This window comes from Daucus carota, chromosome 9, assembly GCF_001625215.2.
Source record: "Daucus carota subsp. sativus chromosome 9, DH1 v3.0, whole genome shotgun sequence".
NCBI classification, from domain to species: domain Eukaryota; kingdom Viridiplantae; phylum Streptophyta; class Magnoliopsida; order Apiales; family Apiaceae; genus Daucus; species Daucus carota.
The window spans coordinates 25920301-25944952 of NC_030389.2; the positions used below are offsets into that span (position 1 = coordinate 25920301).

The 24652-nt window shown below is 34.1% G+C and overlaps 1 protein-coding gene across 4 annotated transcripts; it reads left to right on the forward strand.

The window, feature by feature from the left end:
- Positions 1-12031: 12031 nt before the first annotated feature.
- Positions 12032-23516, forward strand: LOC108203004 (uncharacterized). Of its 4 annotated transcripts, none has more exons than XM_017371680.2 (9): positions 12032-12130; positions 12839-13086; positions 14561-14632; positions 15683-15744; positions 18685-18841; positions 19509-19592; positions 19687-19776; positions 20959-21038; positions 22889-23516. In XM_017371680.2, exons 2-8 carry the CDS (start codon positions 12841-12843, stop codon positions 20998-21000), a joined length of 753 nt encoding a protein of 250 aa, XP_017227169.1. In that variant the 5' UTR covers positions 12032-12130; positions 12839-12840; the 3' UTR covers positions 21001-21038; positions 22889-23516. The 4 variants fall into 4 exon arrangements, with proteins under 4 accessions (XP_017227169.1, XP_063940594.1, XP_063940592.1 ...); XM_064084524.1 differs by lacking the exon at positions 22889-23516 and adding an exon at positions 22083-22196; XM_064084522.1 differs by lacking the exon at positions 20959-21038 and having other exon boundaries at positions 19687-19780; positions 22893-23516.
- Positions 23517-24652: the final 1136 nt, after the last annotated feature.

Here is a 24652-nt window from a genome sequence, read left to right on the forward strand (position 1 = left end):
AGTCTGCCCAACTTCCTTTCTTTGTGATAAAGGCTTGTTCTTTTTCTTTCTTAGCTTTCTTGCACTCAGTTGCAAAATGGCCTTTCTCTCCACAATTGAAGCAGGTGTATTTAGACTTATCAGATTTTCCAGATTTTTCTTCTTTGCCTTCATTCCTTTTGAAGACCTTCCTATCAGAGTTTCTGTCTTTCTTTGAGAACTTCTTCCCTTTGTTGAAGTTCTTATAAGCCATCTTCTTGAAGCTTTTCACCATCAGTGCTGCCAGCTGCATCATCTCAGTATCACTGTCATCAGAGTCTGACGGTATATCAGAGTCTGAGTCATCATCAGAGTTTGATGACACAGTTTCAGACTTTTTGACATGTGCTTTTCCCTTGCTTTTCACAACTGTTTCTTCTTGAACTTTTAGAGCAATTGGTTTGGGTTTCCCACCATGTCGTTTGTTCCTTTGCTCCATTTCAAGTTCATAAGTTTTCAGTCTTCCAAAGATATCATCCAGAGACATATCTTCAAGATCATGATTGTCTCTTATAGTGGTTACTTTTAAATCCCACTTTTCAGGAAGAGCAAGCAGAAATTTGAGATTTGAATCTTCTAAATCATACTCTTTATCCACTAGAGACAGATCATTCAGCAGCTTGACAAATCTGTCATAAAGATCAGTCAGTGATTCACCAGATTTTGCATCAAAGTGTTCATATTCTTGAGTAAGTATGGTTCTTCTGTTTTTCTTGATGGCTTTGGTTCCCTGACATCTGACTTCCAAAGCATCCCATATTTCTTTTGCAGTTTTACAGCCAATCACCCTATTTGACATAGCATTATCAAGAGCACTGTGCAACAAGTGCTTCACTTTTGCATCTTTACTGATTGATAAGATGTCCTCAGGAGTATAGTCTTTCTTCTCTTTGGGGATCATCTTCTGAGGTTCATCTCCAACTGCAACAGAGAGCTTTGTTGGCATGTGTGGACCATCATAAATCCTGTCCAGGTATTCTGGATCTGTAGATTCCAAAAACATAGTCATTCTGACCTTCCAGATAGGATGCTCAGATGCCTTGAGGATCGGAACCCTAAGTGACTCATATCTACTGGTTTGTGATTTCTCAGACATGATTGTGTGATTAAGATCTCACTGTAGGTATATCAACAGAGCTGGCTCTGATACCACTTGTTAGGCCGAATAAACTCACTATATAAGATAATATAGTGAACACAATCAATAACAGAACACCAGTATAAGAGAATAATTCAACTAAACTCTTATTCACAAATCACAGTAGCTTTTAAATAATCTCTTAGTGATTTATATTTTATCACTAAGAGTTGCTAGGTTACACGAATGATATTCAATTGATAACTCCTCTAGAGTAAACCCTAAGCTGTGTTTATATACACAGTTACATGATATCTACTGATTGATTTATAATTATCTGCTTCCTAAAATAATCTAATCAGTAGCTATCCTTTTTCTGTTCTGATATGCATATCTTCCTTGATATTCTCTTTCCTTGCTTATCCAGATCTTCTCCTAGAAATCAGCCGTCTGCAAACTCTGATCATCATACAAACTCTGATCCAGCTGGCAGTCGTTAAACTCTGATTCTAGATTAAACTCTGATCTTCATTTCTGCACACTAAACAAGTTAAATACCTGTGACATCATCAAATATGTAACACTAAAGTTCATAGGTGAACTTTTTTTCGAACTACCCTTATGTGGAAGCAATTCCTTGCACGTTATGTTCCACTATACGACGTTTAACGCATACTTTTTGATTGAACAATATACTTTCAAGGTAAATTACTTGACTACTCAGAAATATTTAAATTTTAACATTTACAGTTTATACAAGGCTTATAGGTTTTTCAATATTCTTAACTTCTAGATAAAACTCCAATGAAATTATACATCCTAGCTCAAAAAATATGATCCAAAAATAAATATTATCAATCCTTTATAATTTCGTATATTCAACAGTTCTCTATAATATTTTTCATACAAGCTATAATCAAATTTTATAACAAAATATTCTTTCGAAGATACAATGCTGATTCTGTTTAGCCTACATAACTAGAAAATTGTTACATACAAGCTATTTATATGTCATATAATTTAATAGACATGAATTGTTACATCTAAAATAAATTAATCTACTGTATGCAAAATTGTAAGGTGAAATGCATTCAATACGTCTACTTACCATGCAGCAGATTATAAATAACTCTTTAAGCGAGGCAACTAACTACACCACAGGGTATTGTGTAGCGATGGAGATCAGCTATCTACATGACCTCCAGCTACACCAAGAAGAGATTTTAAACCTTGGAGTTGCGGTGACAAGAAAATGGGCGGAGACTGATTCAGCTGAACGTGTTCACGGGATGAACCTAATCATCGTTGACAAATACGTAACTACTACTTCTATGGCAGGTTAACTGATAACATACATATTTTGTAATAACCAAGCATCTACTCTTTATTTCTTTCACACAAGATAATCATATGCATTGTTGGATACCTTCCGACCTTGTGAACACTTTGGCCAAGAAGTTTGTGGAAGGAGGACATTATGTCATCACCGACTTCCCTGTCCAGCCATACAACCAGAAAAACCACTGTTTTGACGCCGAAATCCATATTGTCCTCCACAACAATACCATCATAACAGACATGCAAGGGAGCAACATTGACATCCCTAAGGATGTTTTCCATTTCACTAGTGTGAAAACGGTGGTAAATGATTCTCAAACTGATGAATATTTAAACAATACATAAATATTCCCTTCATTTACGTTAGTAGTGCTATGGTTCTCAATATAACACATTTTTCTTCCTAACACAATGAATTTATAATTTACAAAAGATATAGTTGGTATTGTTGAGGATTTGAAACCCATGGAGCCAGTGAATGGTCCTGCGTACGAAAAACATATCTACCTAGACTTTTATTTGATTGATCTTATGTAAGTCCTCTTCAACCTTAAAATATCTTCCTCTACAAAAAAATTTTCGCTTTTCCTAAATACTGCTTTAATAAATTTCTTTCCAACAGTGATCGTGTTCCTGTGCGTTTTTGGGATCATTTTGCCCTTCAACTCCAGAAAGGAATGACTGAAAACAGGAGGAAGCCTTCCATTATCACTATTTCAAGTTGTAAGATCATGAAAAACCAGTACAATGGGGAAAATACGATAAGGAATGTTAAAGCTACTCGGATGTTTCTCAACCATCAGTCTGACAGGGATACTGTGCTTAGAAAAAGGTAATTCAATTAAAAAATTTTAAACTGAAATAAAATACATTATCATCATATTAATGTTATATTTATATAATGCTTGAAGGTTCTGGGAGGTCAATGGATTGGAGTAGCAGTGCAATATTAGAAGGTGGTCCAGCACCTGCGGTTCATTGAATTCAGCTTTCAATATGTAGTATTTATAGTATTATGTTTCATCTTATTCAGTATATCTTTCGAAACTATGTTTTATTCCGTTGAGCAATAATTCAAATTCTAAAATTATACTATACTAAATCAGCACGTAACAATATGTTGAGTAATAAATATCATAACAACGACTATAATAAAGAAGACATGGTGAAAAAACAATTGCATTATATATCATATGTTTGAATAAATGAAACAATCAACAAAGTCGAGGTGTTTATTATAAAAACAAAATGGATTTCCCAACAATCTCTTCAGTTCCAAAACACTACTGCAGAAAAGGACACTTTGTATCAGCAAATTAGCTGTAACCACGCCTTCTTTTATAGACTTTCTGCGGAGGCGGGAAAACAAATAGCTTGCCTGTCAAACCTAAGTCAGACAACTCAGTTGTGATAATTCACCAACTACTGAGGTCATTAAATGAGTAGTGTTACATAACACTTCATGCATGTACCACAAGGCACAATAAACTGTACTCTGGAAAATTTTTAGATTTATGAAGATCAAGAAAATGGAATTTATCACCCACTCCCCAATCACAAAGTTGAATTCTTCTACCATAAAATGGACTATAAAGGCAAGAGCACAAGCTGTTTGGAAAGGCATCACTAGAGATTCAAAAGAATTCCGAGGGCTAAACATTTTGTTTGTTGATGATTCTGTAAGTTCATTAACTCCTTCCAAACATCTTTAATGTTAACCGTACGTAAACTATTCTCAATAACTTGTACATCATCTATGAAATTTATCTCCAGCGTACGCGTATCCATGGATTCATTGCAGCAAAGCTAGCACCTATGTTCGAAAAAGAAATCATGGAAGGAGAAATCTATCAGATAACAAATTTCACAGTTCAAGATTATACTGGTTTGGAATTTAACAGATGTGTACGTTTCGAAAAACACATCTTCTTTTCTCATTACACCAAAATGGAAATATGCAAGTCAACTAATTTAAATATACCAAAGCTGGTGGTGGATTTGTTTTGTTTGAAAGATCTTCAATCAATGGAAGAAGATAAACGTTTCCTTTGTGGTAATTAGTCTAAACAGTCGATCTTTCATCAACTCAATAAGATCTTGCAATGTAATATTTTTTGATCTTAGAACAATATTCAAACTAATTTGGAAAAAAAAATCCATGAAGATGTATGCGGAGTTCTTAAAGATCCTCAGGATTTTAGAGACTACATGAATGATAACGACGAGCCAAAATAGCAGAAGAAATTTACGTTAACAGATGGAAGGTCAGTATCATAATCCATACATAAATCATTCATTTCGATGATTTAAGTAGTTCGAATACCCTCACCATGATTTCTAAATTACATTAATCACTGTCACAGCACTGATGTAAATGTTACACTATTTGATCAACTGGCAAGAGCGTTTAAAGAGGCCATGAAGAACAGGGAAACTGGAAACACTGTGGTAATACTCAGTAGTGCAAAAATTGGGAAGTTCCAAGGTAATATTTTGCTAAGTCAACACATTACAGTAATATTATGATGTTTTTGTGAGAATGTTTGCTCTTATATTTCACTACAAACTAAACCAATTATGATTATTTATTTAGGTGATTTGAATCTAACAAATTATCCGTCGACAAGGTTTTATATCAATCCTGATCATCCTGCAGTTAAGAGATTGCTAAAAAGGTTTCATACATGTTCTTCGTCAATGTCAATGAATTAATATCCGTTCAATTTATTTTTTTTACATTATTTTTGGTTACGAATGATGTTGAAGAAATGATTAAATTTACAGATCCAAAGATAAAACCTTCTTGGTGGAAAAGGAAGTGAAACTCACTCAATTAGAAAAGGTTGTTATCGAGAATATGACAGTTGCTAATAGAGATGTTCAAAAAATCTGAAATCTGAAATCCGATCCGATCTGATCTGGAAAAAAATCTGAAAAACCCGATCCGAAAAAAACCCGGTCTGGCCTGGCCCGATCCGAAGGCCTAAAACAGGCCTAGTATTTTCCAAAAAATCCGGATAAAATCCGGATTTTTGAAAAATCCGGGTTTTTTATAACTAAACCAGGCCTAGTATTTTTGGGAAAGCCCGGCCCGGCCCGGCCCGATTTTTGAAAAAGCCCGGTCCGATCTGGTTTCAAAAAAATCCGGATTTTTTTGGCCCGGTCTGGATCTGGCCCGAACAGATCTTTTGTGCATCTCTAGTTGCTAATATAAAAAATGTCAAAAAGGAGGTAAAAATACTCTTTATCTTACTTACAGTATGATACCCTATTGCTACAAAAATGTTATTTAAAGACATAAATGTATACGTGTAGGCAAAGGTTAATTGCAAGGTTGCCGTTAAAAAAATACAAGAACATTTGAATTGGTTTTTCTATGTCTGCACAAAATGCAACGTAGAACTTGATGTTGTTGATGGAAGATACAAATGCACTGGATGCAGTCGCTTCTTTCCTTGGCCACAGAAAAGGTTGTTTAACAATAACACAATATATTAAATATGTTATATGTAACTTGCATTATGTACAATACAACTTCACGTGTGCATGGTTCCAGGTTTAGGCTATTTGCCCTATGCTACGACAAAACTGGCGTGCTGCCTTTAATGTTTGCTGATCGAGAAATAAGACGTCTAACGGGAAAGATGGTTTTCGACGTAGAACTCCATCTAACAGAGGTTTAACACAACTAGAATAATTTTTACATATTACTCTCTTCTTGCATAGATATCTTGCATTACAGATTACCCATCTAAATTGCATTAGGAGGAAGAGGGCAAGTTCCCAGTTTTACTTAAAAACTTGCTCAACAAGGAATACGACTTGACGATATCAATCAATGAAGATAACATATCCAAGAACAATGAAGTTTACGAAGTTTGTGACATACAAATAGATTTACAAGAAACTGCAGGAAATATGAAAGATGTTGACCACATGTCGGAAGATGCAGAGGATGACAACGATAACCCGGTTAATAATCTTTTACAGTTAAGTATTCAAATACAAAAAAAGTTTACTTATGAAACAATTAGAAATAAATCATTTTGTTGCATGCATTGTTAGGTAATGGATGCTGAGACAGAAGGCTCGCATAATATTTCTAAAGAAATAAGTTTACCAACTATGCATAACAAGGAAAAGAAAGTCCAAGCAGCTGGGGTTTCTTCACAAAAAGCCTCCTTCAAAAGAGGCAAAGCTATTAAGATTAAAAAGGTCTGGTAAAATTATTTACGTATAAATATGTACCAAAATTTCTTTTCCTTTCTTGAATTAAAATCCTACCCAAACTTAGGAGAAGAATGCTACCAAACAGAAGAAAACGGTGAATGAAGGGGATGACTCCATGTTGGAAACCAAAAAAAAGGGGAGGAAGCTAATCGAAGTCATCAGCGAAAGTGAGGATGAAGACATGACCTTAAACAACTACAAAAAAAAAACAGGTAAAATTATTATCTTAATTTTAGTCTTCAAATAACATCTTTTTGACACAAAAGTTTGGTCTATTGTTTTTATACAGGGTTCCAAAACCAGTCAGTAAAACTCAGGCCGAGAAAGGACTTCGTGATCTTTATTTTTGCTTGCCGTAGTGGAAAGACCACCAATTTGCTGTTTGTCAAAAATATGCTTTTACAAGATTTCATGCTTTTTTGTATCCAACTTTTGCTACTGTCACTATGGCCGTAAATTATGTACTTTCAATTTCAGAACTATTTATTATTACATGTGTCTTTGATAAGTTTTGTCCACTGAAGAATGTTGTGGACTGTGTAATAACCTTAAAAGTTTGACAAGAATATTAAAGGATCTAACAAAATCACATCAACATAAATTACGAATACATCTACCAAAGAGCTTATCATTATTAAAAACTCCATTTTAGCTTAGTGCAAGATTTGAAGAGCTTTTAATCAACAGAGTTGTAGAAAACATATCACAGATCAATGTCTTTATCAGATTTCAACTGTTTGTCCGAACTGAGTGCTGGATCTTTCAGCTGGAAGATTAAAGTCCGAATTGTGAGAAACTGGAAGGGTGTTTCAACTTCAGGAGACGGTTGGAAAGGAGTAAATCTTCTGTTTTTTGATGATAAGGAATGAAATGTAGAGTTTACTATATTAAATATGTTTTTAAATATATATGCCTCTGTAAAATCAACATTAAAATTATATATATTCTATTATGCACTGTGTGTTAGCAGGATTGTAGAATGCATGCTTTCGTTCCCGGCAAGGTCTATGAAGAGCATGAAGCAAAACTGAAAGATGGAAATATATGCATCATTTCAAACTTTACTATAAAAGAATATGATACATCTGAGAAGTTCAGATTTGTTAACCATGATAAGCAAATTATCCTAACCAACTTTAGTCAGATTGAACAATTAGACCATGAAGACGGTTTGATCAAGAAAAACATGTTTGATTTCTTCGATCTAAGCCAGTTAGAACTCATTTCTGACAAGAACACATCACTTACAGGTTAAAATACTATCTCCTAATCTCATTTTTTACTCACATTTTACTTGCAAATATTCTAAACTTAATTATTTCAATGTCTTCAATATGAAGATGTTGTTGGAATCATAGAGAAAGACACCCCATTAGGTGATTTGATAAATCGCTTTGGGAAAAAACAGAAACAAGTCAAGTTTAACATTGTTGATGGCAGGTGAGCATTATAGATCGCGTATATGTTCTTAAAGAAACAAAGAAAAAACAAGACAACATAACAAACTGTATTCTTTTTTTTAGGACATCCGTAAATGTTTGTTTCTGGGATGCTATGGCTGAGGAATACAATCAAGCAATCGAAGATGTTGAAGAATATCCAACCATAATCATCATAGCAAGTGCAAAGATAACCTCATGACCACCACCAAGGCAGAATTCAAAGCAGTATGAGGTTGCAAATGTCACAGCAACTAAGTTCTACATTAACTATGAGGATGAGTCTGTAGCAACTCTTGGAAAAATGTAAGTTTTTAATATATAGGGGTTAATTTGTATTTCAACAAAAAGATAACTACTATGGATCTCAAAAACATCTAACATGTCAAGCAATATTACAACAGGTATGCTCAAGGAAAGTTTTCAAAATACGATTTCGTCAATCATGTCAAGCAAAAGAATGTAACACTCGTACTCGCTGATATAAAGAAACTACCAATTGAATACGCCGAGGTAAAAATAGACCTCTTAAACATACTCTGTTGAATTATCTTAGGTTTTTTAATCCGCAAAACATAACAATGCATTTTGCAGAAAGAAGTTATCTGCGAAGTTAAGATAAAAAGGGTCTTGGACACAGGAGTATGGTTCCGCTACCACTGCACTTCATGTTACAAAATTATTGAGTTCAATCATGGAAATCTAAAGTGCTACAGATGCTCCGATAGAAATGTACCAGAACCAGATTTAAGGTTTACACTTAATCTTTTAATTCGTATATATTATTTGATTTCATTTAATTTTCTTTGAAATTTTCTTTTCCTGTGATAACAATTTCATAATAAATATCAATCAACTATCAGGTAGGAGATTCATGTTGTGGCAGAAGACAAAACTGGAGAAATTGATATACTACTTCTGGATCGTGAAATCGGAACTATATTCAATTTAGCTGTGATTGACTTCGATGAAGAGGTAAAACAAAATCAAGTTCTAATTCTTATTTCAAAAAATAAAGTTTGAATTCTCTAACTGAATGCATGGTTACTATGAAATAGGTGATCCAAAACAAGAAGGTACCACATATCATAAAAGCACTGGAAAATCAGAAATTCGGAATTAAACTGCTGATTAAAGACACTAATGTTTTAAAACAGCTTGACACATACTACGCTACTGGAATTTACGCATGTTCATCAAACGAGAATAGACCTGAAGGAGAAATCCTTACACCCCACTCAACAATTCCAACAACAGTCACACTAGGTAATACAGAGGTAACTATACTGACAGAGTAAATGCTTTAAACAAAAATAAACTGTTATTATTTTTTGTTCACAGGAATCAGGACCAAGTTATCATATCGAAGATTTCTCTGATCCAAACATCAAGAGCCCAGAGGTTGATATGAGGCCGAAAAGGAAGAAAAAGCTTACCAAAAAATATTGCGACTAGACATTTTAATGCAATTGCATCTTTGAAGAAAGCAACATTCCTAATTCTGTAAGCTTAAGAAACTAAATTAATCTGTTCTCTGATGGACAAATTACTCTGCTATCCTAAGCCTATTTGCTTAATCAATCTGATTACGTTGACAAACAAATAACATGACTGATTTTATGATCAAACAGTTAAGGCATGCATAGAATAACATCATTCCAATACGGACTCAAAAAAAAAACCGACAATTTCTAAATAATAAGTCTTAAATTCTTTGCAGCAGCATAATTTAATATAAAATTAAATTTCAAAGATTATGCCTATATACCTCAAGCTTATATTTTAGATTAACACCTGTTTCCCGAAAAACACAAATGTCTCCATGCACCAGACGCAGGGATTGCCACAATACAGTCCATCCGCTGTGAAGTTCAACCCTTTTACTTCGCTTTTTTAGAAGCACGTTCCAACGATCATTGCCATGACTTATTTTAAGAGTTTCAATACTACGAAATTGTTCTGTGGCAGATTTGAACTTTGCAGATATAGTCTACAAGAAATTTATTCGAAAAAAACATTAGATCAAGAAAAGCTATACTTAAACAAATCCTCTTATAGTATAACACCAAAACTTACCACTCCAAAATCGTAGTCTAAAAGATGAGATGGCTTGATATGCACTTCAAAAAAAGAGGTGGGATCCTCTAAATTCATAAGAATTATTTGAATTAGATATTATAAAGTCAACCCAATCATAACAAAAACAAATTCATTTTAGTAAACAACATTTTAATACAATAACTTACTACTGACAATCTTTGGCATACAGTCTGTACCAAATGCATTTGCAACAAACAAAGCACCTCCAACATATGTGATCACCAAGGATTCAAACATCGACATGTTATAAAACTTATAAACTTTTTGAAGTCCAATCAGATTCCCATTCTGATAATCATATAATCCACCCAAAAAACTTCCATCGCTCACTTGAAACCTTATTTCACGAGAAAGTTCCTTGCCATACTTTGAAACAAAATCAGCAGACAACTTCTGCAAAATGATAATAATATTTTGTGACTATCTTATAGATAAAAAGAGAATATATTATACATGATAAACTTAATTAATAATTATTTGTACTAGAGGTTTTCAGTTGCTTGATGAATTGGCAAATATCTTAATAAAAATACATTGAAAAGAACAAGGCCCTCCTGGATGAGAAATATTTTATTAAAATTGTTTACATTTACCACAATTGATCAAACAAACTTAGTTTACACACCTGATTTTACATGCAAATCATATTTTCCATCTAACAGAAGAACTTGGAAATTAGGACCTCCCACAAACTTGAAATAGAAAAACTGACACTGTTTAGGCAGCAACTTTGATAGAAGAGCATGCATATCATAAAAACATCCTTCAACGGCTAAGAATTTGATTGGAAAAATTTCACCGTCCATTGTCTGAACATTCACAATAGCTGGCAAAGAATCCCCAAATCGATCCACAAAACCACGCGGGAGATACTGACAAAAAACTAAAAACTAAGCTTATTTAACGAATACACAGTTTACAGAAAGAAAAAGCAAATTACTTCCTTACCAATTTCTCCGGGAGGCTACCATACGGGACAAATATTACAGCTTTCAAAAACTCACAAGGCAAACTCATATCAAAAGCCATACCTAAAATCCAATAAACAATAACACAACATAAAAATTGGTAACGATGTAGAGTAAAGAGATTTAAGCAATTGGACACAATTACGTACTGTAAAAATGCCCAGACTTGGGAAGATGATAAATTTGAGATATTTTGTTTGACCTAAGTATGATGAAAATAAACTGACTCTTTCTCAATTAGTACTGACTTAAAAAGATATGACTATAAACATTTATGGACAAGCAGAGCAGGCACCATTAACACATGTCTGCGTTACGGCTCCCCAAAAAAGGAATGTTTATCCTACCATCTGTTAGTAACTATTAACCTTCTAAACATTTGTCGATAAAAAATTATGTTCAATTATTCGGTTAATTTCGTATTCATTCTAAATAGAAAATTTGTACTATAATACATAACTCATTAATATTTTGTTAACAAGATCATTCATGACAACATTTCTTGCTATAAATTATGCGTAAATTATTCATTACATTAAATGTACAATAGTTATACTAAAAATAAACACAAAATAATTAACATATCATTTGTATATATGTAATAAATTTTCCATTCAAACACAAAATAATCAAATTAACTTAATTGAAACAACTATGGACATTTAACAAATCGTGTCAAAACCAATATTGGATAAATACATAAAAAAAAAACTTATTTCAAGAGTAAATGGCAGTATTTAATTAATGAATAAAATAAAAAATTTATAGGAATAACATGAAACTATTGTAAAAGTATTTGTATTAGAAAATAAAGTTCGCGGTGGTGGGCACAATCCTAGTATTATATAAGGCTGGTTACAATTACCTGCTCGGTTGTCGTTTGTAGAAAGCTCGCCTACCTCACCTCAATTTCAACCAAGTCTTGGACTTAACTCCCATCGTTTCTCCGATTATTATCTGTAAGTACTTTAACTACTCTAATCTCGTACACTTATTTACATATATATCTTTTTAGATTGTGCATATCTTCATTGTTATGTTCTGTAATAATTCCCTTTCCTACATTTCTAGGGTTTCTTTCTAATCGTATTCTGTGTGCTTGTGAGTTGTGATCATTTCATTCATTTTATTGCACAATTGAAGCCCCAAGCTCTAATTTGAGATTTCAATTGTTTTTTATTAGTCTCTTAGTAATTTTTCCAATTGAAAAGTTTATCTGATCAACTGTTTTCCCAGTGTCTATGTTTGTTGTTCGTCTTAATCGAAATGATGATCTGCATATCTGTCCGCGCGCAATATATATAGAGTGGGTAGGGTCCATAATATATGGGGGAAAAATTTATACTAGCGTTTATGTGCACAGAGTAGAATGTAGTATAATATGTAGGTGTATTTTTTCAATTTGAAATGTTTGCCTGGGGTTTGCATTCTTATAAGTGTTAAACTTGGAAATTGGACACGTTCGTGATCAGTTTTCTTAATATGTGGTGGTTCATTGTGTTGTGGTTTTTACTTATTCCTTAAGTCTACATCTAAAAAGTTGGCCTTAAACTTCCATGTGTAGGATTTAAAAGACGCAGCGTTCATTGATTTTTTTTTATTTGAGATATGTGCTTAATGTTTTTAAATTAGATTAGTGGCTAATCAGCTGTTTTTTACTGGTATAGTGATGGCGGATCACCTGACTTTATGTGTTGACCAACTTGTTCCACCCGAGTCCCTGCAATCACCACAAAAAGTTGATGCTCGTGAATCTACTTCATCCAGTTTCCCGATTGATATAGATGAAGAGGGAGACAACAGTGCTGGTGGTGAAGAAGAACCACTTATTCAGACTGTTGAATGTCGAATCTGTCAGGAGGAGGATAGCATCAATAACCTGGAGGTTCCATGTTCTTGTAATGGCAGTGTAAAGGTATCTTTGTGATGTTTGCTGGATTTATTACTTCACATAGAAGAGCAGGCCTATATGGTATAGCTTTGGATGATGTATGTCATTATTTAAAACTGTGAAGTGCCAAAAGAACATTTAGTGGTACATAAACTTTTTTAGAACTGTACTTTGCAAAGCACTCTCTGTTGTCCTATGCCTAGAAAATATTGGAATACAAATTACTGTAGTCTCATTTCTTGTAGTATAATTATACATCTGATGAAGAAAACTTGGACTTGTGTGTGTGTTTTAGTGCAAGAGAACTGTATTAGTGGAGGTCTTAACAAACACGACTGATTTTATAAATGAGTGGAGCTTTCGTTTACTAAATGATCAATTAGATCATGTTCAAACTAGAGAGTTGAATTCGATTTAATTTAGTTAAGATTGAGCTAAATACAACCAAGATGATTATAGGGTTTGAGTCAACTTATGTTGATCATATGGTTTGAATTTGGGCCTAGTCAAGTCGGGTAAACTAGTTCACACGATCCTACTTAAATGATAAATTGGAAGTGCATTTGGGCTTCCTTTAGATTAGCTTAATTTAGCTTAAAGGAAGAATAAATTAAAAGTGAGGCATTTGGGAAATTGGCTCAAACCTCATAGCAAGCTTTTAAACATATCAAAAAAGTGAGAAGCAGGAGGTTTAAGGTACTTTCTTTTTTACTTGTCCGCCTCATTGCATTACTTTTTCCCTTCTCTCGTCTCCTAATGAAATCTTGGATATTGGTGCAATGTTTTCAAATTTTCACTTTAAATTGAAGGTGTTCTAGTTTGTGGATTTGATGATTCTTATACTGATTGGTTATATATATGTATATCCTTTTTTTTTAATCTAGTGATTCTTGCTCTTTTGAATCACCTTTTTTACGCTTGATACCTTTTATACGACTTATATGTTAATATTTTGCGTATTTGAGCTTTAAAACAGCCTCATTCATTGACATTGAATAGAATAGTTGATCCAAGAGAAGATTTCCAGACCCAGTTTTTATGAAATTAGGGTTTTGGCTTTTGGGCAAGATTGAGTGAAGAGGGGAGTTGGATGAAATACCCAACCACTCCTGAAGATCTGAAAGTAAAAAAATTTTCTTAGAGATAATAATAAACCATTAAATGAAAAGTACACCGTTCCAGTTTTGCCAAACAGGTTTTAAGTTCTATCTTCTACAATTTTAAATGAATTCCATCCAAAAGTAACTTTCTAATTGAGATAGTAATAGTGTACAGAGTGTTACTATCTATAATAAATTTAGATATAGTTGATAAACACCTGGCATTTGAGTTTATTTTTATATCTATTTTATTTGCATATGGTCAATTACAGAATTTTAAGTACTTACATACCACTTGTAGAGGGGCAACTGCTAGGCTAAACCCTGCAGGTTTTAATTTAATGTTTTTGCCCGACAGTTGAGGGAAGTGTTATTCATGTATATATTTGTTAATGCAGTTTGCTCATAGGAAATGTGTTCAACGTTGGTGCAATGAAAAGGGAGATATTACCTGTGAAATATGTAATCAGGTATGTCAAGGCATATCATTTGGCTTTTAGTTTTTTAGTGGTTATATGAAATGCATACTATTTTATTCCACCCTCATCTTATATACTGCACTTTAAAGAATTCCCTGCAGCAGTGTCATAGATATATACCCTTTTCCCTATACCTAACCTCCTTGGACGATACATTTTATAAAAGATTGGGATCCACAAATATAAACAGAATATCTTGATCCCTGTCTTATTCTTTTTGATGTATAATCTTCACGATGGAATGTAACCTGCATTACTCAATGGTCACAAAGTTGTGCACTCATTCAGTGTTGACGTGTAATCTGAAGTGGTGAAGTTTAATAACTGTCATGTTGTGGTGTTGGTGCCAATGAATTTCTTGTTGGTTCATCTATGTTGTATTCTGCAAACTGGAGCAGCCAATTTATTTGCCTAATCTACTGCATATGTTGACTTCTACATGAACAAATGAAAATCATTTTGTCAGTAAATAAATAAATCAACTACTGTATCATACAGTTTGATTGTTATTAGGAACATCACCCTCTTATCTCTCCTTCCATCAGTTTCTTCGTTTCTCAAGCCTTTGCATTTCTTTCCCATTTAAATGCATGCTTTCTCACTTTACTGGACTCCCAAGAGCCTTCTTTCTTGTTCCTAAACTAATGTTTGTCAATGTGATGTGCCTGCAATTACAACTCGTCGTGCATGAGTTATGTTTTGGCAACTTGCAATTTTGTAAAAGATATGCAATTAGAATAAAATAATGCTAGCAATTCCTTATGCATTATTCCTCAGCCCTTCTGTAATATCCCTCTTGAGTCGATGATTTCAGCTTGTTGTCTGTAGTTCTTTTTAAATGTCACGCCATTCTAATGTCCCTGGCAAATGACAACTCCAGGTTGCCAATTAGAAAGAATTATATATGTTTTCTAGATTTTGTAAGAGAGAGAATATAATCTTCGGTTATATTTCCATCTACTAGTTGCTCGTGAGTTATATTATTATTGTATTATATGTAGTGTGTTATAATTTACTGGAAATTTGCTCTATGCTGAACAGCCGTATCAATCTGGCTATACTGCTCCCTCTCCTCGTGCTGAAGACACCACCATTGATATCAGGCATGTATACCTGTCATATTTTATTCTATTTCATTTTAGTAAATTACATCCAATATTGACCTTATAGATGGTAAGTGGCAATAACAATCAGCAAAAAACTGTCTACATTCATCCATGTGTTTTGCTCATGGATTTTGGTATATACAGTTGAGGGCCTATGAAGTCCCGAGGGTAGGGGTGGCAATTTCAGGTAACGGGTCGTGTTCGTGTCATCAATCGGGTCGATTTCGGGTCAAGCTAAAATCACTTAAAATTGAATAAAACTGAAAATTGAAGTTTTTACAAATGAAATTATTATTTCGGGTCATTTCGGGTCTGTCGGGTGATTTTCGGGTCACTTTCGGGTTTCTGTCTCAGTAAATCGGGTTTCGAGTTGCGTCGGGTTTCAGGTCGTGTCTGATATTGCCACCCCTACCCGAGGGGCACCCATAGAGGAACTTGATAGTTTTAAAAATGATGTTGGTTTTATATAACAATTTATTTATTTGACTGAGTTGGTTATGGACTTGCCCCTTGGTTTATAAGGACATGGGATCAAATCAAACCCTATTGACAGCCATATTTTCTTACTACCTCCACAAAATATGTTCCATTTATGTACAAAATCTCTAGTAGTTTAGCAGGTTGAAGCTGTGAAAGCAAAATTTTATCATAGAGAATTAAGCTTCAAATTTCCCACCATGAAAGAAAACTTTGTTAGCTGTTTAGAGTACTCTGCTATCAACTTTTTCCCCAAAACTGTTTACCTATCAGATGAAGCTTCATATATGTTAGACCTTACTAGTTTTAGAAATGATGCTGGTTTTGTATGACATTTTATATGTTTGGCTGAGTTGGTTATGGGCTTGGCCTTAGTTTCTATAGACATGAGAACAAATCAAATTCTATTGACAGTTGTATTTCTTACCGCACCCTTTATACAATATGTATCATTTATGTAGAAAATCTGTAGTAGTTTAGCTGGTTGAAGCTGTGAAAGCACAATTTATTAGAGAGAATTTAGGTTCAAATACAACCACCATTAAAAAAAACTTTGTTAGCTGTTAAGAGTACCCTGCACTTAATTCCCACGTTCACCTCCGGGTGAATTTTAAGTTGTTTTTTCCTGTACTGTTGTTCATCCATTAGATTAAGCTTCTCCCGGTCTGTAGATATAATTATGTGTTATTCTTGCTTGGAGATATAATTAGTACTTAATTGTGGTTTAAACCTATACTGTGATGCTCGGACCCGCCCGGAGACCCCGCCGTACCGGTGTCGACACGACACGACCCGGGTACGAACACGGAATCCAGATCGGATCCATCCGGTGGAAACCGGACTCGTCAACTCCGGCGACTAAATTCTGGCGACACAAAAAATCCGGCCATACTTCGTGTTTTTTCCATAACAGAGTTAAAAAGAAAAGAAGAAGATGAATAAAGGAAAGATGAAGATGGGAAGCTGATAAAGCCATAAAGGAAAGAAGAGCGGAAAGAAGAAGAAAGATGGGGGATGAAAAAGCGGGGAAGATGCCTCGATTAAAGAAATTTCTTTATTTATGTATACGAGTTGGCTAACCTGTGCCCTCAAGGCACAGGTTAAAGTGTATTAAATACACCTGCTTGTGGCTCACAGCTGTATTAGAGTTGCTTGAGGGCACAGGTTAAAGTGTATTAAATACACCTGCTTGTGGCTCACAGCTGTATTAGAGCTGCTTTTCAGTTGTTCAAACTTCACTGCTTCATTTCATTTTCACGGCCTTTCAAAATTTTGTTGTTTATTTTTCTATATTTATTTTTTTAACCACCATATTTAATCTTACTTGTTTTTTTGAAAAACATGTAAAATAAAAGTATTATTTTAATATAATAGTCTATACCCAATCTTTGTATTTTTTTTATAACTAAATATGATGGTTAAAAGAATAAAAATTAGAAAAATAAACATCAGAATTTTGAAAGGCCGTGAAAATGAAAAGAAGCAGTGGAGTTTGAACAACTAAAAAACAACTCTAGTACAGCTGTGAGCCACGAGCAGGTGTATTTAATACACCTTAACCTGTGCCCTAAGGGCACAGGTTAGCCAACCCGTTATGTATATAGCTATACTGTGTAGTTGTACACATATTGCTGTAATCTTGGTACTCTAACCTTTTAACGATCTTTTTTTTTTTGAATTTTTACTTGATTTTGAAAACTTACTACTATAAATTTTCTCTAATTCCTATCAAACACATATGAATTATATAAATAACGTGACTTTCATAAAATTTAAAATTAAATATTAAAATTTAATATTAAATATTAAGATTTTAAACTTGATTTTCGATAAAGAATCTATGTAGCTTTTTAAAACGGTGACAAATAACATGTCTTAAAGGATAAAATTTGCACACTCAATAAATATAATTTTTGAGAAAATTATTTAATAATTTGATATTATATGTAAATTTAGTTGAAGAAAAATCAAATTAATGAAAATAAATGATGTTATCTTTCTAGTGTCCATATCCTCATATCCAAATCCCGGTGTCCATATCCGCGTGTCCGATCCTTATGAAATGTGTCCCCGAGTCTATGATTTCATGATTTGGCGTATTGGATACCAGGATATGTGTCCAGACGAGTCTGAGCATCCTAGAACCTATATTCTTGTTACTTGTTACCTAAAATACATTGCACTTACTATTAAGAAAGAAATACATTGCAGTTGCAGATGTGGCCTTGATCCCAGATTCACTTACTCTTACCGCTAGTTTACTTGCTTTCTAAGTTAACCCTTCTCTCAGAATTTTTTATCATTTTGTATAATTGTAATATATGTTGTCTAGAACATTGTTGATCTAGTTCTGTCCCTACATCTATTCTCTTCCATATTCTTTATGAGGCAATTAATTTGCTGACTGCCAAGTGAGTTTAGTAGTCATAAGCCTCCTTGAACCTTATTTGCAAATGACAGTGGGGCTTGGACAATTGCTGGTAGCCCATTAGATTTGCACGATCCTCGACTGCTGGCCATGGCAGCAGCAGAACGCCAACTTTTAGAAGCTGAATATGATCAATATAATAATTCAGATGCCAATGGAGCTGCATTTTGCCGCGTTGCTGCTCTTATTGTAAGCCTTTTGCCGCTGTTTTTTCATATTAGGTGAATTTGTCTTAAAATATGTATTTTGAAGGTCATGCGGATATTAGCTATATTAGTAATATATGCAACTGTAATGCCTTGATCGTTGTTGCTTAAATAGTCTCTTTATTTCCATCTCCATATGTTCCTCCTAGGGTTGTGCAAGCTCCAATACTTGCACGAAGCTGGGGAACCTAAGAAGCAGTACTCCTCCCAATTTCTGTCCTTCAGGCTGAAGCCTTGAATGGAAATAGGGGTGGGATTGAGCTGTAGTTGTAATAATGTGTATCAGCTGTGGTACAGTATGTTGGTCTGACAATTTTACACTATAGCATTTGACACCTGGTATTTTATAACATCCTCTTATGTTCTTACGTCCTTTGTTAGAGATGGAGTAATCTAAGTGAATCAGCTTTTTTTTATTCTTCGATATTTGTTACTTTCCTTTCAAAAGATATCGAAGAGATTATTTTCTTTATTTATGTAGTGGACATTGTTCTTTCTAATCCATACCACTTAAATAGATTTTTACTCGAGAAGTTTGTCTAACAGGGACCGACTGTAATTTGCTTGAAGGAAATGTCAATTTTTTTATTTTTGGTTCTATTATATTCATATTTCATCTGTTAATCAGATATATGTACAAATTATGGCAGCTGATGGCTCTTCTTTTATTGAGACATGCTCTGACCATGGGAGATAGTGATAGTGATGACGATGATGCTTCCACCTTTTTTGCTGTAAGCAGTATTATGAACAGGTCTTCGTTTATTATCTGCACCAGTTGCTCCTTTGTTCACGGATAAAGGTTTTCTTTTTATTTTTTTTGCACAGCTCTTCTTGCTTAGGGCTGCTGGTTTTCTTATCCCCTGTTACATCATGGCCTGGGCTATAAGTGTATTACAGCGACGAAGGCAGAGACAGGCAAGTAGCTTTTATTGTATCTCATTATGTTATTTACCTCCCATTGTTTTTCTCTGTAGTATAAAAAAATATGCATTTTAGTAATCAGGGGAATTGAGGTGATAATCGTAGTGGAACTAAAACGTTAGTTGTGATTTCCCGAATACTAGAGATTTGAACTGCAACTAGTATATTGAGCCGCCTTTACAAAGAAGGTAACCGTGCAAATCAGTACTAGTTGACACCTCATAGCATGTACACTTCTGTTCTAACTCCCACTTCATAGTAAGCGGTGAATATTAAATATAGAAGCTAGTTGACATTAATTCCAAAATACAAAGGTGCTGACATTAGGATCGGAATGTACCACTAGAGTTCCTATAGTTTTTGTAAGCTAACCTGGAGTTTGTTAAGCATAGTTGCAGAAAATATCTTTTTGTATATTTTCAAAATAGTATATAACTCTCTATTGTCAAGCATCAAGGCATGTTAAAACCTTTCTTGTTGGGTTCTTGGGTCGAATAACTCCATTTTCTATTTGGACACAAAATTTGTGTATTTGAGAAGCCATTGGTGCAAGTTGTAGCTGTAAGTGGTTTTTTTTTTTTTGATGCCGGTGTCATATGTGCCCATCAGAGCCGGCTAATCATTTACAAAGGCCCTGTTCAAAATTTAAAATGCGGCCTCTAAAACAATTTAAATTATAATTATATGTATACTTTTTACCACAAATAGTAAAATAATAAAGGGAAAATATATTGAAACGTCCTTGAACTATTCCACTTTTATTCGATAGGTCCCTGAACAAAAGATTCCCCAAATCGGGTCCTTTAACTTTTCAAAATTTTGTATCAAGTCCTTCCGTTAAGTAGATTCTAACGGACGTTAGAATCTTGCTGATGTGGCGACGACTAATGCTGATCCATCACTGACATGGCGCTGATTGTACATATATTAAAAGAAAAATGAAACTAAACTGAAATTAAATTTAAAAAACAAGTCACATGCCCTGCATGTGAGTTTATAAGCGCGTTTATATCTCCCGATTCACTCATTTCTTTCAATCTACAAAGAGGGTTTTAGGGTTCCATTAAAGGGAATTAGGGTTCTTAATCAGTAAATTAGATTGGGCAGCTTCCATACACAAACGCACTACACTAAATACATACTATCATCACAAACTATCTCGCCATCTATTCACAGACTGAAGGCCGAAATCACCTTGTACATTCATCACGGAAGTGAGATCGTGCAAGAGCGTGGCATCAAATACTACAATAGAGGTAAGGTCGAGTATGTTTTTAATCAGAAATTGGATGTGTTATCTATTTTCATACTTCAAAAGTATGTTCGAATTGATCTTGGTTATAAAGTGTTTAAAATGTATTTGCACAAGAGTAGAGTGAAGATTGTGCTGGCGAGAGTGAGAATGATGATGGCAGTATGTACAAATCATCTGGTGATGTGTCGCCATGTCAAAAAAATTCTGGTGGATCAGCTGGTGACGTGTCGCCATGTCAGCAAAGATTCTAACGTCCGTTAGAATCTACTTAACGGAAGGACTTGATACAAAATTTTGAAAAGTTAAAGGACCCGATTTGGGGAATCTTTTGTTCAGGGACCTAACGAATAAAAGTGGAATAGTTCAAGGACGTTTCAATATATTTTCCCAATAATAAATTATTCAAAATAAAAATATTAAGGGATAATATATTCATACGTCCCTAAACTAATCCACTTTTATTCGATAGGTCCCTAAACAAAAGATTCCTCAAACCGGGTCATTTAACTTTTCCAAACGCTTGAATCTAGTCCTTCCGTTAAATAGATTCTAACAGACGTTAGAATCTTGCTGAATTGGTGACACATCACCCGCTGAATCATGCTGACATGGCGACACATCACCAGCTGATTTGTATCTACATTAAAAAAAGAAAAATGAAATTAAAATGAACCTAAAGTTAAAAGGATGAATAAAAAAATTCCTTCCTCCATCTCTCCTCTCTCCCTCATCTCCCTCACCAGCCACTGCCACCGCCTGGCCGGAGAAATTTCCGGCGACCTCCCTCGTTGCTCTCTCTCTCTCTCTCCTTCCTGTACACACACCTCACCTCCTCAATCTCCTCCCCGCACCAAGCTCACCACCGCCGCCTATCTCTCTCCCCTTCTGCCGCCGTGAGTCTCCGGTCGCCGACGCGAGACTCCGGCCTCCTCCCCACATTTTCATGCCCTTCTCCTTTCACACACATCCAATCAACCACAATTAATTTACAAATTAAAAACCCCAATTTCTACTTATAAACCCTAACCCCGTTTTTGTTTTACAGATTATGGGGAAACAAGTTTTTGTATACATAAGAAAGGTGTGTGTATTGATAACCAAAACTTCAGTTCAGTAGAAGGGGGAAAAAGGCTATCTCTCTCTGTGCTCATCAAGTTCAGTAAGAATGAACTTGAGTTGCTGTGCTTTACTAATAGTACAATTTCATTGTTTTAATTTCTGTAAGAATCAGCAGGTGAATTTCGCCATGTCAGCATGATTCAGCGGGTGATGTGTCACCACATCAGCAAGATTCTAACTCTGTTAGTATCTACTTAACGGAAGGACTAGATTCCAGCGTTTGAAAAAGTTTAATGACCCGGTTTGAGGAATCTTTTGTTTAGGGACCTATCGAATAAAAGTGAATTAGTTTAGGGACATATGAATATATTATCCCAAATATTAATCTATTTTAAATATAAATATTAATAAATAACATTATACATAAATGAATCTACATTTAAGAATAAGTAATTTTGGAGACGTGGTTGTTTATATTATTTTAAATTTTCATAAATAAGAGAAAGTATAGGCTAAAAAGGAAAATCAGTTCAATATAGAATTTGATTTTCATTAATAATAAATTTTGATTAGCATAAATAATTTTTCATTTAGTAGTGAAATGATAAAAAATATATAAACACTTTTATAACAAAAAAAAAATACTATAGATATTACTCAAAATATATAATAAAATTTTGGGGCTCTAAAAAATATGTGGCCCTGTGCAAGTGCTCCACCTGTACATGCCATTATCCGGCACTGGTGCCCATATAGATTCATCCATTTTAATAGTTGTTTATATTGAATCAGGAAGCAGCAGCACTGGCAGCAGCAAGTGATTTGGCATTTTTGGTGCAGACGGGGCGGCATAGGGGTTTGCAAGTAACTATAGCAGCTGGAGCTCCAATTACACCAGCACCTGCTTCAACGCCAGGACCTGCTCTTAACCCCCATCAGGAGCCAATTCAATAACACACTGTTCTAGGGTGCCTGCTGTTGGGCTGGGGTTTATATGTAATAACCAATCCAACTCATTTAGTTCAGGTTTATAATATTTTAACCCGTCACAAAGAAGAATTATTTATTAACCCAACCTTCGTATCTATAGTTTGGGTTGGGTGGGGGTCGGGTTGGGTTGATACAGAATAAAAAGAGCAAAAGTATAAATTGAACTTAGTCGTGTATGTTCTTTTCAAAATTATTCGGTTCTTCCCTCAAGTTACGGTTTTCAATTGTATGCTCTTTCTTTCACTGTATTATGGATTATATGTTACGTCTATTTGCATGTTGTATATCGTTTTAACTGGTTGGATTTCTTTTGTTTGTTTGTTGAATTTAGTGTGTAGAGAGATTATGGTTGGAGTTGGATTCTTATTATACTAAATCTTGTAATTGATCTTTAAAATAACTGATATAATGATGTTTTAGTATGTGTAAATCATATGTATACTTTGAATATTTTAAGACACTCCATTGCTCCATCCTTCTCTCTCTAGCATTTGTATAGTTACAGTTAAACAACCATCCTAGAGACCTGGAGGAGAGAATTGTTTCCATAAATTTGAGTTTCATCAGCGTCCTTATACAATCGTCATAAATTTCATATTCCAAATTCCAACACCATAAATGTTGAATGAAATGCTTTAAATCAACACAGCATCTCATGATAGAAGTCAGTATTGTTTGTTTTGAAAGACTTCATTCATGAAAGCCCGGAACAGGGGCATATGTCAACCCAAATGGCATGACTTTAACCTCATATAACTCCAATTACTTCTGGTGTAAGTAGTTTGGAATTCATTCAGGTTGTGTTCACATGGATGAAATCGAGTGGAATCAAATTTGTACTCTAAACTGCAGATGATTGGAGAATATCTCTATAATAACAGTTGCACATGTATAATGTGCATGCGTTGATAACTCAATACATCATTTATCCCTTTTGTTTTTACAATAGTTTTTATCAGTTTTTTTTTTTTTTTTGACAAAAGTTTTTATCAGTTTTATTCTTACAGCAACAGAGAAGGTGAGCTACACAAAAGAATCTTTGTGTTCTGCAACACCTTCAGCCTCTGGACACACCAGAGAAGAAGAATGAATGGTGTAATGCAATGGTCTTACTTATCTATTATATATCTAATAGAACAAGTAAGAGTAATTTAATTCGTTGAGACGAAACTACCCTTACTCACTATACATATATATTCATAAATAGTTATTCATAAATAGTGAGGCTATTATTTACTTTTTATTTCAACATATTTATTAGACATTAATATCTCTTCATTAATATACATTAATTACTTTATAATTAAAACTCCAATATACATATAAGTATATAATATTTATAATTATGATTTAATAAACATGATCATTATTTGAAATTAATTTAATATTATATATGTTAAAATAATATATAATCATTTTTAAACTTTAATTTTCCCCCGTAAATTTTGTAGTTTTTTATATCTCCGAGTTATTAATCAAATCTCTTACCAATTAGACATCGATTTAACTGGATTTTACCAAATCGGATCAAAATCCGTCCGATTATCGATTATTCAGTTAATTCGG

Excerpts from the sequence above, each read along its gene's own strand:
- LOC108203004 (XM_064084522.1), top strand. The coding sequence starts at position 12,841 with ATGGCGGATCACCTGACTTTATGTGTTGACCAACTTGTTCCACCCGAG. Across the intron at positions 15,745-18,684 it reads GACACCACCATTGATATCAG|TGGGGCTTGGACAATTGCTG; the intron begins GCATGTATACCT and ends TGCAAATGACAG. Across the intron at positions 18,842-19,508 it reads GCCGCGTTGCTGCTCTTATT|CTGATGGCTCTTCTTTTATT; the intron begins GTAAGCCTTTTG and ends AAATTATGGCAG.